At 39.9% G+C, this 20,825-nt stretch overlaps 1 protein-coding gene across 1 annotated transcript in view; it reads left to right on the top strand.

Moving 5' to 3' along the window:
• LOC113892404 (antigen WC1.1-like) overlaps positions 1-20,825 on the top strand; it is a 43,431-nt gene that overhangs the window by 2,659 nt on the left and 19,947 nt on the right. Inside the window, exons 2-4 of the mRNA XM_027541224.1 lie at positions 11,409-11,723; positions 19,153-19,461; positions 19,561-19,869. Of these exons, the coding sequence (XP_027397025.1) occupies positions 11,409-11,723; positions 19,153-19,461; positions 19,561-19,869 (933 nt within the window). The remainder of the gene's footprint in view (positions 1-11,408; positions 11,724-19,152; positions 19,462-19,560; positions 19,870-20,825) is intronic.

Genomic DNA, 20,825 nt, shown 5'->3' with positions numbered 1-20,825 from the left:
ATATACCAGCTCCCTTTATATTCTTTCTGAACACAATCTCTGTATTAAATCTCAGTCCCTACACACACACACACACACACACACACACACACACACTCGATTGGATCATCAGTTCAGTTCAGTCGCTCAGTCATGTCTGAATCTTTGCGACCCCATGGACTGCAGAACGCCAAGCTTCCCTGTCCATCACCAGCTCCCGGAGCTTACTCAAACTCATGTCCATAGAGTTAGTGATGCCATCCAGCCATCTCATCCTCTGTCATCTGCTTCTCCTCCCACCTTCAATCTTTCCCAGCATCAGGGTCTTTTCCAATTGGTCAGATTTTCTTATCATGTGGCCAAAGTATTGGAGCTTCAGCTTCAGCATCAGTCCTTTCAATGAATATTCAGAACTGATTTCCTTTAGGATGGAATGGTTGGATCTCCTTGCAGTCCAAGGGTCTCTCAAGAGTTTTCTCCAACACCACAGTTCAAAAGCATCAATTCTTCAGCACTCAGGTTTCTTCACAGTCCAACTCTCACATCCATACATGGCCACTGGAAAAACCATAGCCTTGACTAGACAGACCTTTGTTGGCAAAGTAATGTCTCTGCTTTTGAATATGCTCTCTAGGTTGGTCATAGCTTTTCTTCCAATATCATTTTATATCCACTTTCAAAATAATATATTTTAAATTTCTTTTTGTTCATTAAAATGTCTTCTATGCCATTTGGATGGTTGCCAGTATTTCAGTTATCCCATTCATTGAATCATAACTTATTTATCTAATCCTATTTATTGTACATTAATATTTTCAAATACAATGCTGTGATAAAGTTCTTATGAACATCTACATTGACTTAATAGAAAAGCCATTATTTTTTCCTCAAGATAGCCAATTTAAAGGCCTCCCTCTATATGTATTGCCTAATTGTCCAGCACAGTAGTTTTCAATATTCTCAGCAACATTAATGGAATTAAAAGAGTATTATTTTGGGGACTTCCTTGGTGGTCTAGTGGCTAAGACTGTATGCTCCCAATGCAGGGGACCTGGGTTCTAACCCTGGTCAGATAACTAGATCCTACAAGTAAGAATTTGCGTGCTGCAACTGAGACCCAGCACAATCAAATAAATAATTAATTAAAAAAAAAGAGTATTATTTTCTTCATAGTCTTGACATAAGAGCATTCATCATTGTTTTTATCCACATAAACACTATATACAAAAGTTATCTTCTTTCCTATATTACTCTTTCAACGTATCTTACATATCAATATTTTTCTCTAGAATGTTTTAAAACTTCTTATTTATTTATTTATAGGAACTCTCTATAAACAAACAACACTTCTTGTTTTTCTTACTTATTTTTGTAAATATTTCCCCCAGTTTTTGCATATATTTTTAAGGTTGTATATGTGTATAGGGGGTTATGTGATCAAATCTATAATGTTTTACTTTTTTCATTTCTGCCTTTAATGCAGTGTTTCAAATGCCATTCTTCATCTCAAAGTAACATCATCACCAGATAGGAATTACATTTTAGATATATGATATCTTAGCCCCATCACAAAATAAAAACACATTGTTTCATGATTTCATGGATATGATATCAAAAGTACAGGCAACAAAGCAAAAATAGACAAGTGGGGATATATCAAACTGAGAAGCTTCTGCAAACCAGAGGAAACATCAACAGAGTGAAAAGGCAAGCTAGCAAAAATGATATAAGGTTTTAATTTCCAAAAAATTAAGGAACTCCTGCAACTCAAGAAAAAAACCCCCAAACCTAATACCTCAATTAAAAAATTGACCAAGGGCTTGAATAGACATTTCTCTAAAGACATACAGATGGCCAATGGGTATATGAAAAAATGCTTGACATTGTCAATCATCAGAGAAATGTAAATCAAAACCACAAAGAGATACCATCTCGCACATGTCAGAATGTGGGGAAGGAAATGGCAACCCACTCCAGTGTTCTTGCCTGGAGAATTCCAGGGACGGAGGAGCCTGGTGGGCTGCCGCCTATGGGGTCGCACAGAGTCGGACATGACTGAAGCAACTTAGCAGCAGCAGCAGCATGTCAGAATGACTTTTTTTTTTTTTTTTAAAGACACTTAAGTGTTGGCAAGATTGTGGAGAAATTGACACTTTCTGTGTACTTATCCATGTTAAAGGTATAAATTGTATTAATAAAACTATGCAATCCTGGGATTAAATCTCTGGGCTTTCACTGTGATGGGTCCGGATTCAACCCTGACCTGGGAACTACGAGCCACAGCACAGCCAAAAATCAAACAAACAACAGCACAAAAACTATGACCAAAAAATCTGTATGATTCATAGTGATGTCCCTTTTCATTCTTGGAATTGTTAACTTTATTTTCTCTCTGCTCTTCTTAAGCGTTGCTCATTGTTCATCAATTTTCAATGAGCCATGTTTAAAGAGCTTTCTTCTATGTTTTCTAACTTATGCTTACCTTCTTTTCCATTAATTTTTATTCCTTTTAAAATTAACCCCAACATTCTACATCCTTTAGACTTTCTCATCTCCTAGTTTTTTAATTGGAAGCTTACATTTTTTTCACTTTTCACAGTCTTTCCTCTTCTCTAAATCTGGTATATAAATTTCCCTTAGGCACTACTTGGATTTCATTAGAAGAATTTATTATCATATCATTATTTTGTGTTTATTATCATTATTATCAATCTTTATTATCATTATTTCACAATATTTTGTAAGTTTTAAATTTATTCCCAGATTCAGGGGTTTTTTTTGGAAGGGTGTTGCTGAATTTCCCCAAATAGGGATGGGTAACAATATTTTCTTATTAATTCTTAATTCTATTCCACTGTGGTCAGAGTAAATACTCTGTATGAATTCAAAGAGTAAAAGATTTTGTCCTATTATATGGTCATTTTGGTAAATGTTCCTAATGCATTTACAGTAATGTGAACTCTTGCATTGTTGGGTGCATTGCTCCATATGTTACTTAGTTAAATGTGCTGATTATGTTGTTGTACATCTACTGTATTCTTTGTTTTTTGTATGTTTGGTCTGTATGCTACTGAAAAAGATACAGTAATAATCCCCCATTTTGATTGTGATTTTGTCTATTTCTTCTTTTCAACCTGTCAAGTATATTTCAAAGCTATGTTCTGTTACCTTTCTTGAATTTTGTTGTCTATAATATCTTTTTTAAGGGTGCATCTCATTATAATCATGAAAATTCCTTCTTTAATTCAATTAGTATATCTTGGCTTAAAGTCTACTTTCTGGGACATTGATATAGCTACTCCAGTTTTCTTACAGTTAGTACATTTTTTCCATCATTTTACTTTCAACCTTTCTTTGCTATCATAATATAAGGTGAGCATTATGTAATATCTGTGTCAATTTTGTTTTATCTTTATTTACTGTAAATGCAATTACTGATATTGATGTGTTGGTATCTACCATTTGCTTTTTAAAAAAATAATTTATTTATTTTAATTGGAGGCTGATTACTTTACAATATTGTAGTGGTTTTGTCATATATTGACATGAATCAGCCATGGGTGTACATGTGTCCCCATCCGGAACCCCCCTCCCACCTCCCTCCCCAACCCCTCCCTCAGGGTTGTCCCAGTGCACCAGCTTTGAGTGCCCTGTTTCATGCATCAAACTTGAACTGGTGATCTATTTCACATACAGTAATATACATGTTTCATTGCTATTATCTTAAATCATCCAACCCTCACCTTCTCCCACAGGGTCCAAAAGTCTGTTCTTTATATCTGTGTCTCTTTTGCTGTCTTACATATAGGGTCATCATTACCATCTTTCTAAGTTCCATATATATGCCTTAATATACTGTATTGGTTTTTTTCTGTCTGACTTACTTCACTTTGTAAGTTTCATCCACCTAGTTAGAATTGATTCAAATGTATTCTTTTTAATGGCTGAGTAATATTCCAATGTGTATGTGTACCACAGCTTTCTTATCCATTTGTCTGCCAGTGGAGTGGACATCTAGGTTACTTCCATGTCCTGGGTGTTGTAAACAGTGCTATGATGAACATTGGGGTACATGTGTCTTTCAGTTCTGGTTTCCTTGGTGTGTATGCACAGCAGTGGGATTGCTGTGTCATACGGCAGTTCTATTTCCAGTTTTTTAAGAAATCTCCACATTGTTCTCCATAGTGGCTGTACTAGTTTGCATTCCCACCAACAGGGTAAGAGGGTTCCCTTTTCTCCATACATTCTCCAGCATTTATTGTTTGTAGACTTTTGGACAGCAGCCATTCTGACTGATGTGAGATGGTACCTCATTGTGGTTTTGATTTGTATTTCTCTGATAATGAGTGATGTGAGCATTTTTTCATGTGTTTGTTAGCCATCTGTATGTCTTCTTTGGAAAAATGTCTGTTTAGTTCTTTGGCTCATTTTTTGATTGGGTTGTTTACTTTTCTGGTATTGAGCTGCATGAGCTGCTTATATATTTTTGAGAGTAATTCTTTGTCAGTTGCTTCATTTGCTATTATTTCCCCCCATTCTGAAGGCTGTCTTTTCACCTTACTTATCATTTCCTTTGTTGTGTAAAAGCTTTTACGTTTAATTAGGTCCCATTTGTTTACTTTTCCTTTTATTTCCATTACTTAGGGAGGTGGGTCATAGAGGATCCTGCTGTGATTTATGTCGGAGAGTGTTTTGCCTATGTTTTCCTCTAGGAGTTTTACAGTTTCTGGTCTTATATTTAGGTCTTTAATCCATCATGAGTTTATTTTTGTGTATGGTGTTATAAAGTGTTCTAGTTTCATTGTTTTAGAGTTGGTTGACGAGTTTTCCCAGCACCACTTGTTAAAGAGATTGTCTTTTCTCCATTGTATATTCTTGCCTCCCTTGTCAAAGACAAGGTGTCCATAGGTGCATGGATTTATCTCTGGGCTTTCTACTTTGTTCCATTGATCTATATTTCTGTCTTTGTGCCAGTACCATACTGTCTTGATGACTGTACGTTTTTTCAGTTCGGTTCATTCACTCAGTCGTGTCCAACACTTTGCGACCCCCTGAACCACAGCACGCCAGGCCTCCCTGTCCATCACCAACTCCCGGAGTTTACTCAAATTCATGTCCATTGAGTCAGTGATACCATCCAACCATCTCATCCTCTGTTGTCCCCTTCTCCTACTGCCCTCAATCTTTCTCAGCATCAGGATCTTTTCAAATGAGTCAGTTCTTTGAATCAGGTGGCCAAATATTGGAGTTTCAGCTTCAACATCAGTCCTTCCAATGAACACCTAAGACTCATCTCCTTTAGGATGGACTGGTTGGGTCTCCTTGCAGTCCAAGGGACTCTCAAGAGTTTTCTCCAACACCACAGTTCATTCTTCTGTGCTCAGCTTTCTTTTTTTTTTTTATATTGAAAGTTGCTTTTATTTCTGTTCTTCTCTTGATGAACATTTTTGTTGTTTACAATTTCGGATATTACAAAACAAAAAGCTGACATGAAGTTTCATAACAAGTGTTAGGGTGAAAATATGTTTACATGCCTCAGATGAATAAGTAGTCTAATGGTTGTATTATATTATAGTTGTCCACTTTAATTATTTAACTTTTTAAAAAATTTTTATTTTATTTTTAAACTTTACATAATTGTATTAGTTTTGCCAAATATCAAAATGAATCTGCCACCGGTATACATGTGTTCCCCATCCTGAACCCTCCTCCCTCCTCCCTCCCCATACCATCCCTCTGGGTCTTCCCAGTGCACTAGCCCCAAGCATCCAGTATCGCGCATCGAACCTGGACTGGCATCTCATTTCATACATGATATTTTACATGTTTCAATACCATTCTCCCAAATCTTCCCACCTTCTCCCTCTCCCACAGAGTCCATATCAGCTTTCTTTATAGTCCAACTCTCACATCCATACATGGCTACTGGAAAAACCATAGCCTTGACTAGACATACCTTTGTTGACAAAGTAATGTCTCTGCTTTTTAATATGCTGTCTAGGTTGGTCATAACTTTCCTTCCAAGGAGTAAGCGTCTTTAATTTCATGGCTGCAATCATCATCCGTAGTGATTTTGGAACCAAAAAAATAAAGTCTGACACTGTTTCCACTGTTTCCCCATCTATTTCACATGAAGTGATGGGACCAGATAGCATGATCTTAGTTTTCTGAATGTTGAATTTTAAGCCAACTTTTTCACTCTCCTCTTTCACTTTCATCAAGAGGCTCTTTAGTTCTTTACTTTCTGCCATAAGGGTGGTGTCATCTGCATATCTGAGGTTATTGATATTTCTCCCAGCAATCTTGATTCCAGCTTGTGCTTCTTCCAGCCCAGTGTTCCTCATGATGTACTCTTCATATAAGTTAAATAAGCAAGGGGAGAATATACAGCCTTGAAGTACTCCTTTTCCTATTTGGAACCAGTCTGTTGTTTCATGTCCAGTTCTAACTGTTGCTTCCTGACCTGCATACAGGTTTCTCAGGAGGCAGGTCAGGTGGTCTGGTATTCCCATCTCTTTCAGAATTTTCCACAGTTTATTGTGATCTACACAGTCAAAGGCTTTGGCATAGTCAATAAAGCAGAAATAGATGTTTTTCTGGAACTCTCTTGCTTTTTTGATGATCCAGCAGATGTTGGGAATTTGATCTCTGGTTCCTCTGCCTTTTTTAAATGCGGCTTGAACATCTGAAATTTCATAGTCCATGTACTGTTGAAGCCTGGCTTGGAGAATTTTGGGCATTACCTTACTAGTGTGTGAGATGAGTCAATCGTGTGGTAGTTTGAGCATTCTTTGGCATTGAATTTCTTTGGGATTGGAATGAAAATCGACTCTTTCCAGTCCTGTGGCCACTGCTGAGTTTTCCAAATTTGTTGACATATTGAATGCAGCACTTTCACAGCTCCATCTTTTAGGATTTGAAAGAGCTCAACTGGAACTCCATCACCTCCACTAGCTTTGTTCATAGTGATGCTTCCTAAGGCCCACTTGACTTCACATTCCAGGATGTTTGGCTCTAGGTGAGTGATCACACCATCATGATTATCTGGGTCGTGAAGATCTTTTTGTACCATTCTTCTGAGTATTCTTGCCATCTCTTCTTAATATCTTCTGCTTCTGTTAGGTCCCTACCATTTCTGTGTTTTATTGAGCCCATCTTTGCATGAAATGTTCCCTTGGTATCTCTAATTTTCTTGAAGAGATCTCTAGGCTTTTCCAGTCTATTGTTTCCTCTATTTCTTTGCATTGATCACTGAGGGAGGCTTTCTTATCTCTCCTTGCTATTCTTTGGAACTCTGCATTCAAATGGGTATATCTTCCTTTTCTCCTTTGCTTTTTGCTTCTCTTCTTTTCACAGCTATTTGTAAGGTCTTCTCAGACAGCCATTTTGGTTTTTTGCATTTCTTTTTCTTGGGGATGGTCTTGATCCCTGTCTCCTGTACAGTGTCATGAACCTCTGTCCATAGCTTTGTGGTATATTCTAAAGTCAGGCAGATTGATTCCTCCAGTTCCATTTTTCTTTCTCAAGAATGCTTTGGATATTCAAGGTTTTTTTTTTTGTATTTCCATATAAATTGTGAAATTATTTGTTCTACCAATACCATTGGTAGGTTGATAGGGATTGCATTGAATATATAGATTGCTTTGGGTAGTATACTCATTTTCACTATATTGATTCTTCTGATCAATGAACATGGTATATTTCTCTATCTATTTGTGTCATCTTTGATTTCTTTCATCATTATTTTATAGTTTTCTATATATAGGTCTTTTGTTTCTTTAGGTAGATTTATTCTGAAGTATTTTATTATTTTCATTGCAATGGTGAATGGATTTTTTTCCTTAATTTCCCTGTTTTCTTAATTGATCAACCTGCTTTATGTTCCCTTTTCTCTCCTTTTATTTCTTCCTTTAGTATTAAATAAATCTGTTATTATTTCAGATTTTCCTTTTTCCTTTTGATTTTCAGCAGCTTTACTAGGAGTGGGCGTTTTCATACTCGTCCATTTATTTTTTTTGGAAAATTATCTATCATTATGTCTTCAAATATGACTTCTGTAGTTCTGTCTCTAGATCTCTTTTCCCTCTTCTCCTCCTCTTTCTTCTGTTTCTCATCTCTCATCTTTAGGACTCCTCCGAAAGAGGTGAAAGTGAAGTCACTCAGTCGTCTCTGCCTCTTTGTGACCCCATGGATTGTAGCCTACCAGGCTTCTCCATCCATGGGATTTTCTAGGCAAGAGTACTGGAGTGGGTTGCCATTTCCTTCTCCAGGGGATCTTCCTGACCCAAGGATTGAACCCGGGTCTCCTGCATTGCAGGCAGACGCTTTTACCATCTGAGCTATCAGGGAACACATTAGGACTCCTCTGGCAGAAAGTGAAGAGGAACTGAAAAGCCCCTTGATGAAAGTGAAAGAGGAGAGTGAAAAAGTTGGCTTAAAGCTCAACATTCAGAAAACGAAGATCATGGCATCTGGTCCCATCACTTCATGGCAAATAGATGGGGAAACAGTGGGAACAGTGTCAGACTTTATCTTTTTGGGCTCCAAAATCACTGCAGATGGTGACTGCAGCCATGAAATTAAAGACGCTTACTTCTTGGAAGAAAAGTTATGACCAACCTAGATAGCATATTCAAAAGCAGAGACATTACTTTGCCAACAAAGCTCCGTTTAGTCAAGGCTATGGTTTTTCCAGTGGTCATGTATGGATGCAAGAGTTGGACTGTGAAGAAAGCTGAGCGGTGAAGAATTGATGCTTTTGAATTGTGGTGTTGGAGAAGACTCTTGAGAGTCCCTTGGACTGCAAGGAGATTCAACCAGTCCATTCTAAAGGAGATCAGTGCTGGGTGTTCTTTGGAAGGAATGATGCTAAAGCTGAAACTCCAGTACTTTGGCCACCTCACGCGAAGTGTTGACTCATTGGAAAAGATTCTGATGCTGGGAAGGATTGTGGGCAAGAGGAAAAGGGGACGACAGAGGATGAGATGCCTGGATGGCATCACCGACCCGATGGACGTGAGTCTGAGTGAACTCCGGGAGCTGGTGATGGACAGGGAGGCCTGGCATGCTGTAATTCATGGGGTCGCAAAGAGTCGGACACGACTGAGTGAATGAACTGAAATGAACTGAAGTCACTATATCTGGGTTCTATCTAAAATTCTTTTAACTTATTCATTCACTTTTTAAGGTTGGCACTGGTTCCCTTGATATTTTTATTTATTAATGATTATTTGGTATTTTTTCATCTTTTTATTCTGTCCTCTCTTTTCCCCTAAATACATTGATCATAGTTAAAATCTTTATCTGCCAAGTCCAACATTTCTATCATGTGTGTCTTTGCATTTTCTTATCTTCTTTTTTTCACTTTTATAATTTGTTGTGTTATCCTAGCTTGTCAAATATCATTTTATTTTTTATTGAGTGCTATAAATTATATATGAAAAAGTAAGCTATTCCCGATACATTTTCTAACACCTGTAAAGATTTACCCTTTGTTTTGCTAGACAGGTAGGGAGAAGGGCTATATGTCACTCAAACATCTAAATATAACCTAAAACTGAGCTGTAACAAGTGTGGGTTGCAGTTTTGGTAGCACTCAGTCCACTTCTGATTTCTCTGTCCCTGTGACATGGACTTTTCAGAGATTTCAGTTCAGAGACTGGATTCTTTGGTAGCTCAGTATCCAAGAGAATGAGAAAGACTCTGCTTCCCAAGTCTTTTTATGTAGTTCTTTAGCTTCCTGCCCTTCACAGCTTATATACTGGGAAGATATTTGAGGATAAAACGTGCTGTGTGAGAGAGGCTCTCAAGACTCTAGTTTTGTTACTCCAGCACCAGGTAACTCCCAAATTATGCTGGCTTCCTGTCACAACAGTAGTCCTCTGCTTGCCCAAGCCCAGATTCTGAATCATTAAATTATGCAATGAAATGACAAATTCCCACAGATAAAAAGAAGCTATAGATCCTGGACTAACATTGAAATAATCTCCACTCTTTAGAATTTTAGCATATTTAGTCCATGTTGTGTTAACAAATGTCAAATACATTTACGGTTTTGTAAAAAACATTTCCCAGCTTTTCAAGTTGTATCCAGCAAGACCCAGCAAGACACATTGGCCAGCTGTGAACTCCCCCATTCTCTCTGGCAGTGGAAAATTTTAGGGTTAATTCTCTACTTCATTATTTACTTAAAGTGCAGCACTGATAGACATTATTTAACCTTTCTTTACATCACTTTTATATATAAAAGGAGAGAAGAATACACTGAGTCTGTTAATGTTATTTGTTCAAGGGCTTTCAGAACAGGAATATAACTTATTTCTGCTCAGTGATAGAACCAGAAGGGCTTCACCAGTGGCTCAGTGGTAAAGAATCCACCTGCAATGCAGGAGACTCTGGTTAGATTGCTGGGTCAGGATGATCCCCTGGAGGAGGGCATGGCAACCCACTCCAGTATTCTTGCCTGGAGAATCCTATAGAGAGAGGAGCCTGGCAGGCTACAGTTCATAGTGTCTTAAAGAGTCAGACATGACTGAACCGACTAAGCACACATACACACTATTTCCCCCTCAAGATCACATAACTCCAAAATTTGAATAACAGAGATTCTTGACACAAAGTCTAAGAAAGGGTTGTATGGTTAGGGGAGCAGAAGAACATTCTCTGATTCCCAATGGAATCTGGCCAATGTCAATCAATGTTACCTGACATCATCTCTCATGCAAATTGTTCAATCCACTCAAAAGATCACATTTTTTGAAGCTAAGTATCCAGATCTGAAGTCTGAAGCTTAGAACCAAAAGTGAAATATTCTGGGGGTAAGCCAAGACATCTCAGAATCCATTTGTTTTTCAGTTCTGAATGACTATACCAAGGAGAAGGATTGTAATGGTAGATGATTCATAACTGCTTTCTGAGGCATCTGATGAGGCCAGTTCCTGACTCCACTCCCTTTAATCAACCCCTTTAACTCTTAGGTCAATGGCGTCAAAGTGTTTGTGGTTTGTAAGGAATCCATCCAGCTGCCAACTCGTTCCTGTGACTCTGAACTCATTTAACTGCTCTGGGAAGAGAGACCAACATTTCCTGTAAATCTTTCTCAGATGCTGTGCAGAACTCTACAGATCAGAATGTTAACTCTGATATGACCTTGTAACACCTTCTGTTTCAGACTACTCTCTAGAGTGTTTTCAACTTAATATTTCCTGTTTTATTTTCCTCCTATTTTTCAACCTTATTAATTCTCTTGCCACTGTTATAAGAAACCAGACCCAGCTGCTGCCCCAGTGCAATGACTCCAGTTCAGAATCAGCAGGGTCTGCAGCCTCAGAAGAGAGCGCCCCTTACTGTTCAGGTGAGGGTCCCACAGGACAGAAGACACTTCTCATTCTCCAGGTCAACGCCCAATTGTCCCATTTCTCTCTCCTCAGGCAGCAGACAGCTCCGCCTGGTGGACGGGGGCAGTCCTTGCGCCGGGAGAGTGGAGATCCTTGACCGGAGCTCCTGGGGCACCATCTGTGATGACGGCTGGGACCTGGATGATGCCCGCGTGGTGTGCAGACAGCTGGGCTGTGGAGAAGCCCTCGATGCCACTGTCTCTTCTTCCTTTGGGGCGGGATCAGGGCCCATTTGGCTGGACAACGTAAGGTGCACAGGAAAGGAGTCCCACGTGTGGAGGTGCCCTTCCCGGGGCTGGGGGAAGCACTACTGTGATCATAGTGAGGATGCAGGAGTCATCTGCTCAGGTATGTGCCAGGGTCCAGCCCTGGCTGATACAGGGTATTTGAAGGAGAGACGGCTTAGGCGACCTATTTATTTATTTATTCATCAAAGATATAAAGAGTAATAGAATGAGGATAGCTCAGTAGGAAAATTCAGTGGAGAAAAGAAGCTGAATAGCTTGGTTTACACAGAAGATCAATATAACCTGTGACACCAGGTTAGCTCTGACCACGGAGGCCGCAGGTGCCCTCTCGAATAGCGGAAGGTGCTCCACCTTAGACACCTTCTCAAGTGGGTCTTAGAAGCCCAGGCGAATAAATGGTCGCAGAGGATATTCGCGCTCCAGATGGAGACTCAGCTGGAAATTGAGGGGAAGAATGACATGGGGAGACCAAGCTTTGGTGAGCAAGGCCCGTAGCTTTATTTTCAGCAGGGACTTATATACCCTAAGTTACACATAGAGGATAATAGGGGATGCAAAGTCAGCAGTCTTTGATCCTTATCAAAAACCAGGGTTTCATTCCTGCAAATTTATCGTATACAAATGGTTTAGGTGATTTACATCATCTTCTGGCCAGAAGGCCTATTAACATTTTATGACTCTTGACAAAGACTTATCAACAAAGACTTATTTTCTCTAAGAGTAATTATTTTAAGGTTTGGTGCCATCTTCTGAAGATAAAATTACATTCCTATAGGGCTGATGTGTAATGGGTTTACAACAAAGGAAAGAATTTATTACCTTAAGGGTCTAAAGTTACTAACACCAAGGCCACTACTTATTTTTTCTACATACCAACTATATTAATTAATACACATTCAAGGATACAATTCAGGGGATGTGGAAACTTGGCAACAAACATTGGCTCATCAATGAAGTCTTTTACTAGTTTTATTCTGACAGTTTCTAACTCTCTGAGAGGCTCTAAGCTATTTGAATATCTCTGTGCCTCTCGAGGGTGGGAGACTGTAAACAATCATATACATAGCTGTAGGTGTGCGGGTAAACTTGTCAGGCGAGTTAGAGAGCCATCTGAGGGGTTTGGATTTAAACACTCCTAGTTGCCCAGGAACTTTATTAATTGGAGCTGTAAGTTAACTCTTTGACAGAGAGAGTGAGATGGTGGTGGGGGACAGCCCGCAGTAAAGTCAGAGGTGAGAGCACAAAGCAATAAAGTAGGCAGACTCTGGTTTTTTGGGGGTAGATGCTCGAGAATATCGTGTGGGGGGGGGACTCCCGAGGCTCGATCCCACCTTTGCGAATGCTGAGCCTCCTTCCTCATGACCTTTGTCACGAGTGGAATGTCTCTCACTGGCTCCCTGCAGGTATGATCAGTTTATTGCCCACCAGCTGGGAGAATGGAAAGTTCCAAGAAAGCTGGTGTCTGATCAGAGGGACAATAAGGGATGGGTGGGCTAGAGAGGACTGAGACAACTACCCATCTTCCCTGAGTGCCCTGTAGCTGTGAGCAATGAGCTTCATACACTTCCCTTTTACAAGTCTCTGCTATTCTTTTCTTTTCCAGTGGTCTTACCTGACACTAAAATAGCTTTATTTATTATCCCAGTTAAAATAAATCCTCATAATTTTTTTTTTCATAATTCACTTTTTGTAAGAGTGAAACATTTACTAACAGCCACATACACACTCTCTTTGCACAGGAAGGCTAGAAGAGGCAGGGACAAAAATTAGGATGTACTTTCCTGGGTGGAGTTGTTTCTATACAAACAGTGTGAGACATTATTTTGCACTAGGTTAGTAAGAGTGGGGGCTACTCCTACTATAGGAGGATATCATTTACATGTATAGAGGGTATCCCTACAAGGGTTATCATTTAACAGATCAGAGATTCTTATGGATTTGTGCCAGATTTCAAGTTTCCTTTGCAAATTTAGACATAAATGTTCATAGTTCTTTGATGGTAGAGAACTGTTGATGAAATGCTCTGACTCATATATTCTTCCATTGTTACTAGAAAGGCCTCTCTCTCCAATTTTTCCTTTAAAATATCTGTATAAATGAAACTTTTGAGGAACACTTAGCCATGTACTGACAGGTCAAAGGTGGAGGCAATAAAACTTGAATTTCTGTTTTATGATAAGAGATTATATAGTTTATACTTGATGACTTCAATGATATAAGAGAATTGCATTTGGGGGCTTATTTGGAAAAAGTGGACAAATATAATTTTTGAAGAAGGTGGAAAAGGTTTTATAGTAGCTGGGAGGAAGGAGAATGGCAATGGGAGCTGATGAAGGTAACTGTGAGGTTCTCTGAGCAGCACTGAGGCACCAGGTGTGGTGTGAAGAATGCTGCATGTGCCTAAGGACACAGGATGTGTACACAGAAAGAGACTAGACAAGGATATATCTTTATTATATTTAATATCTTTACTCACATCAGACTTCTATTTAATAGTTTTCTTGGAATAGTCCCACACTTATTCTTCCATGTAAATTTTAAAATCAAGTATAAAATAAAAATGACACATTATATCTCAGAAGTCTCTATCTTGATATGTATAAGACTTTATTGATTATTCAGCATATGTTTGAATATTTCACATGTATCAGGGTATATAAAACAGAATACAAGAAGTACTCCTTTCTTATTCTTTCTAAATTTTTAATCTCATAGAATTAATAAAACAATATCAATAACCTCATATATGCAGATGACACCACCCTAATGGCAGAAAGTAAAGAGGAACAGAGGAGAGCCTCTTGATGAAAGTGGAAGAGAAGAGTGAAAAAGCTGGCTTGAAACTCCACATTCAAAAAACTAATATCATGGCATCCAGTCCCATCACTTCATGGCAAAAAGATAAGGAAAAAATGAAAACAGAGACAGACTTTATTTTCTTGGGCTCCAAAATCACTGCAGATAGTGACTGCAGTCATGAAATTAAAAGATGCTTGCTCCTTGGAAGGAAAGTTATGACAAACCTAGATAGCATATTAAAAGCAGAGACATTAATTTGTGACAAAGGTCCATACCATATAGTCAAGTTATGTTTTTTTCCAGTAGTTATGTGTGGACATGAGAGTTGGATCATAAAGAAGGCTGAGCGCTGAAGAATTGATGCTTTTGAATGGTGGTGTTGGAGAAGACTCTTGAGAGTCCCTTGGACAGCAAGGAGATCAAATCAGTCAATCCTAAAGGAAATCAACCGTGAATAATTTATTGGAAGGATGGATGCTAAAGCTGAAGCTCCAATACTTTGGCCACAAGAAGTTCCTCCACAAGAAGAACTGACTCACTGGAAAAGACCCTGAGGCTGGGAAAGGTGGAAGATAGGAGGAGAAGGGGACTACAGAGGATGAGATGGTTGGATGGCATCACTGACTCAATGGGCATGAGTTTGAGTAAACTCCGGGAGATAGTGAAGGACAGGGAAGCCTGGTGTGCTGCAGTCCATGGAGTCACGAAGAGTCTGACACAACTGAGTGACTGAGCAACAAAAACAACCAGTTAAATAAAAATGCTTTAATTAGAATGTGTAGCCTGTGACCAAACTCCCAGCCAGAGGACTAAGGGTCCTAACCTGGGCCTCTCTGTTCAGTTCAGTCACTCAGTTGTGTCCGACTCTTTGCAACCCCATGAATTGTAGCACACCAGGCCTCCCTGTCCATCACCAAAATCCATACCCCACGTCCAAGGTAAGAGAAACCCAAGTAAGACGGTAGGTGTTGCGAGAGGCATCAGAGGGCAGACACACAAACCATAATCACAGAAAGCTAGTCAATCTAATCACATGGACCACAGCCTTGTCTAACTCAATGAAACTAAGCCATGCCATGTGGGGCCACCCAGAAGGGCGGGTCATGGTGAAGAGGTCTGACATAATGTGATCCACTGGAGAAGGGAATCGCAAACCACTTCAGTATTCTTGCCTTGAGAACCCCATGAACAGTATGAAAAGGCAAAATGATAGGATACTGAAAGAGGAACTCCCCAGGTCAATAGGTGCCCAATATGCTACTGGAGATCAGTGGAGAAATAACTCTAGAAAGAATGAAGGGATGGAGCCAAAGCAAAAACAGTACCTAGTTGTGGATGTGACTGGTGATAGAAGCAAGGTCTGATGCTGTAAAGAGCAATATTGTATAGGAACCCAGAATGTTAGGTCCATGAATCAAGGCAAATTGGAAGTGGTCAAACAGGAGATGGCAAGATTGAACATCGATATTCTAGGAATCAGCAAACTAAAATGGACTGGGATGGGTGAATTTAACTCAGATGACCATTATATATACTACTGTGGGCAGGAATCCCTTAGAAGAAATGGAGTAGCCATCATGGTCAACAAAAGAGTCCGAAAAGCAGTACTTGGATGCAATCTCAAAAACGACAGAATGATCTCTGTTCATTTCCAAGGCAAACCGTTCAATATCACGGTGATGCAAGCCTATGCCCCAACCAGTAATGCTGAAGAAGCTGAAGTTGAATGGTTCTATAAGACCGCCAAGACCTTTTAGAACTAACACCCCAAAAGGATGTCCTTTTCACTATAGGGACTGGAATGCAAAAGTAGGAAGTCAAGAAACACCTGGGGTAACAGGCAAATTTGGCCTTGGAATACGGAATGAAGCAGGTCAAAGGCTAATAGAGTTTTGCCAAGAGAATGCACTGGTCATAGCAAACACCCTCTTCCAACAACACAAGAGAAGACTCTACACATGGACATCAGCAGATGGTCAACACCGAAATCAGACTGATTATATTCTTTGTAGCCAAAGATGGAGAAGCTCTATACAGTCAGCAAAAACAAAACTGGGAGCTGACTGTGGCTCAGATCATGAACTCCTTATTGCCAAATTCAGACTTGAATTGAAGAAAGTACCAAAACCACTAGACCATTCAGGTATGACCTAAATAAAATCCCTTATGATTATACAGTGGAAGTGAGAAATAGATTTAAGGGACTAGATCTAATAGACAGAGTACCTGATGAACTATGGACGGAGGTTCGTGACATTGTACAGGAGACAGGGATCGAGACCATCCCCATGGAAAACAATGCAAAAAAGCAAAATGGATATCTAGGGAGGCCTTACAAATAGCTGTGAAAAGAAGAGAAGTGAAAAGCAAAGGAGAAAAGGAAAGATATAAGCATCTGAATGCAGAGTTCCAAAGAACAGGAAGGAGAAATAAGAAAGCCTTCCTCAGCCATCAATGCAAAGAAATAGAGGAAAACAACAGCATGGGAAAGACTAGAGACCTTTTCAAGAAAATTAGAGATACCAAGGGAACACTTAATGCAAAGATGGGCTTGAAAAGGACAGAAATGGTATGGGCCTAACAGAAGCAGAAAATGTTAAGAAGAGGTGGCAAGAATACACAGAACTATACAAAAAAGATCTTCATGACCAAGATAATCACGATGGTGTGATCATTCACCTAGAGCCAGACATCCTGGAATGTGAAGTCAAGTGGGCCTTAGGAAGCATCACTACGAACAAAGCTAGTGGAGGTGATGGAATTCCAATTGAGCTAGTTCAAATCCTGAAAGATGATGCTGTGAAAGTGCTGCACTCAATATGCCAGCAAATTTGGAAAATCAGCAGTGGCCACAGGACTGGAAAGAGTCAGTTTTCATTCCAATCCCAAAGAAAGGCAATGCCAAAGAATGCTCAAACTACCGCACAATTGCACTCATCTCACACACTAGTAAAGTAATGCTCAAAATTCTCCAAGCCAGGCTTCAGCAATATGTGAATCATGAACTTCCAGATGTTCAAGCTGGTTTTAGAAAAGGCAGAGGAACCAGAGATCAAATTGCCAACATCTGCTGGATCAAGGAAAAAGGAAGAGAGTTCCAGAAAAACATCTATTTCTGCTTTATTGACTATGCCAAAGCCTTTGACTGTGTGGATCACAATAAACTGTGGGCCTCTCTGGGGAGATGGAAATGGATAAATAATAAAAGGCAAAGAGATCATCCTCTCTCTCATCATTCATTCTTATATCAGTGGTCAAGCTAATCCTTCAATTCTTTAATTTCTGTGGTATCTTTTCTGTTCTCTCCTGATCTCTACAGTACATTTGTATTCTGTTACATCATTCTTTTTGAGACTTCAAAGTTCACATACTTATGCAATCAGAGTCCTTGGCAAGGACAAACTCCACCATGTACATAAATAACCATGAGCACACTCAGAAACCATGCAAATTATTTAAAAAATTGTTCTTTATGACGTGCAGGGATTGTTTCCCATTGGATTACCATTTCTGTATCTAAATAGGGTCGCTAAAGGATGAAATCATGATCAAGAGTCTTTTCCTTGGTCTCTCTCTCATACTCCATCCACTCCCCATTTAACTCACCCCACCTCTCCCTACAGAAGTTCTTCCCTTTTGGAGTGTCCTTTCTATCTATTTGTAGCTCTTAAGATTGTTTATTCTTTTGTGCATTGAGGGAAATGGGAAAGGGTAGCACTGTTAGGTGGAAAATGGGAGGAGCACAGGGGATAAAAGGTGTTAAAATCTTGCTGGCCAGGTATTTGGTTTCCAAATCTATATTTCATCCCTATTGAGTCTTTTGCAATTTAGAAATCACTAAAATATATATGGCTTGTTTGCTCTCTGCTCTCTTCCTCTCACTCTCCTTTTTTATAGCTTGCTGGCTTCTTATCTCAGAAATCCAAATAGGAAAGGCATGTGCAGTTTGCATATAGTTAGGGTTAGAATACAATTATCATCACGCCTTCACATTTGCTAAGTATCTCATGTCTAGTATGAAGTAATCAACTAACTCAGTTGTCTTGCATAATCCCACTGAGACTTCACTTTCTCTCAGGGGTGTTTATAAATCCTAGGTTTTTAAGAAAGATGGCTAGGACCATTCCTTCCCTCTCCTATGACTCTCTGAGCTTTCATCATTTCCAAACTTTTAAGTGAACAACTTCTTTCACAATTAAATTACCTAATTGTGACCTAATGCCTGTACTCATATCCAGCCCTCATGATGTTTCCTGTCCTCAGTGACTTGAACATTGGCTCCGAGAGAAAACTGGCCAGAATTCTAGCCCCAGAAATCTCAGGATGACCTTCTAAACTTTTCTGGCTCTTAGGCCTCTAACCTCTTGAATCCCATGGTCTTTTTTCACTCTCAGTTAGTTCAGCTCTGCACCCGTTTGAATGTCTACCACTGTGCAGTTTCTTTGGGCACTGTAGTTTCCAGGCCCCTAGATAGGAATTAACATTCCTAACCAATATATATTCTTGGGATTCAGCCATTCCAAACTGACCCTGCAATCCTTCTGGATATCTCTTCAGAAACTTGCTCATGAAAATGCAATTTGACAATGACAGGCAAATTCTCTCTTCTTATCCCCTCTTATTCCACTGCTGGAAAGAAAAGCTTTCCCACCATTGCCTGTGAGGTGTTGTTTCCATTTGTTAAGCCAGTTTCATGAACAGTCAGTGGGTTTGTTCTTTGTTTCTCTTAGGATTTGTGCGTCTGGCTGGAGGGGATGGGCCCTGCTCAGGGCGAGTTGAAGTGCATTCTGGAGAAGCCTGGATCCCAGTGTCTGATGGAAACTTCAAACTCTCCACTGCTCAGGTCATCTGTGCAGAGCTGGGGTGTGGCAAGGCTGTGTCTGTCCTGGGACATATGCCCTTCAGAGAGTCCAATGGCCGGGTCTGGGCTGAAGAGTTCAGGTGTGAGGGGGAGGAGCCTAAGCTCTGGTCCTGCCCCAGAGTGCCCTGTCCAGGGGGCACTTGTCACCACAGTGGAGCTGCTCAGGTTGTCTGTTCAGGTGAGATTCATGGCAAGACTTAACTTCCATGTAAAGTCGGTTCAGCTAAAAATAAATAAATAAATAAGACTTTGCTGAAATCCTGTCTTTTTCTATCAGTGTACACAGACATCCGGCTCATGAAAAATGGCACCTCTAGTTGTGAGGGGCAGGTGGAGATGAACATTTCTGGACAATGGAGAGCGCTCTGTGCCTCCCACTGGAGTCTCGCCAATGCCAATGTTGTCTGTCATCAGCTCGGCTGTGGAGTCGCCATCTCCACCCCAAACAGAGCAGAAGGAAGTGATCAACTCTGGAAAGCCTGGTTTCACTGCTCAGGGACTGAGTCCTTCCTGTGGAAATGCCCTGTGACTGCCCTGGGTGTTCCTGACTGTTCCCATGGCAACACAGCCTCTGTGATCTGCTCAGGTAAGAGAGGGAAGGGCTACTATACCTTGGATGCTCCTGGAGTGAAATGTCCCCAAAGCAGAAAGTAAGGGAAAACAGGCTTAAAAAGGAAGATATTCTGTAGTGAAGTGTTTATTCTTGTTACTGAACTTAGGTTTTAGCTGCTCATTACTCAAGAATCCAATACTGAGAGAAAAGTGCGGGGTAAAATTAAAGACAGCTTTATTGAGGAAATCAGCAGTTCTGGGGAGACAGAGGATTAATGTACCAAGAACCAGCTCCTTCTTGATGATCAGAGGCAAGAGTTTTTTAATTGAAATTTCAGGAGTGCACAGGTGGAGGTTTTGTCAGGTCTGACAAAATGTGGTCCACTAGAGAAGGGAATCGCAAACCACTTCAGTATTCTTGCCTTGAGAACCCCAAGAACAGTATGAAAAGGCAAAAAGACAGGACACTGAAACATGAACTCCCCAGGTCGGCAGATATTTGCCCAATGTGCTACTGGAGATCAGTGGAGAAATAACTCCAGAAAGAATGAAGAGTTGGAGCCAAAGCAAAAACAACACACAGTAGTGGATGTGACTGGTGATAGAAGCAAAGTTTGATGCTGTAAAGAGCAATATTGCATAGGAAACCAGAATGTTAGGTTCATGAATCAAGGCAAATTGCAAGTGGTTAAACAGGAGATGGCAAGAGTGAACGTCGACATTTAGGAATCAGTGAACTAAAATGGACAGGAATGGGTGAATTTAACTCAGATGACCATTATATCTACTACTGTGGGCAAGAATCCCTTAGAAGAAACAGAGTAGCCATCATAGTTAACAAGAGTCCTAAACGTGGTACTTGGATGTAATCTCAAAAATGACAGAATAATCTCTGTTTGTTTCCAAGGCAAACCATTCAATATCACAGTAATCCAAGTCTATGCCCCAACCAGTAATGCTGAAGAAGCTGAAGTTGAAAGGTTCTATGAA

Source organism: Bos indicus x Bos taurus, chromosome 5, assembly GCF_003369695.1.
Source record: "Bos indicus x Bos taurus breed Angus x Brahman F1 hybrid chromosome 5, Bos_hybrid_MaternalHap_v2.0, whole genome shotgun sequence".
In the NCBI taxonomy this organism is placed as follows: domain Eukaryota; kingdom Metazoa; phylum Chordata; class Mammalia; order Artiodactyla; family Bovidae; genus Bos; species Bos indicus x Bos taurus.
This window is presented reverse-complemented; position numbering and strand designations above follow the sequence as displayed.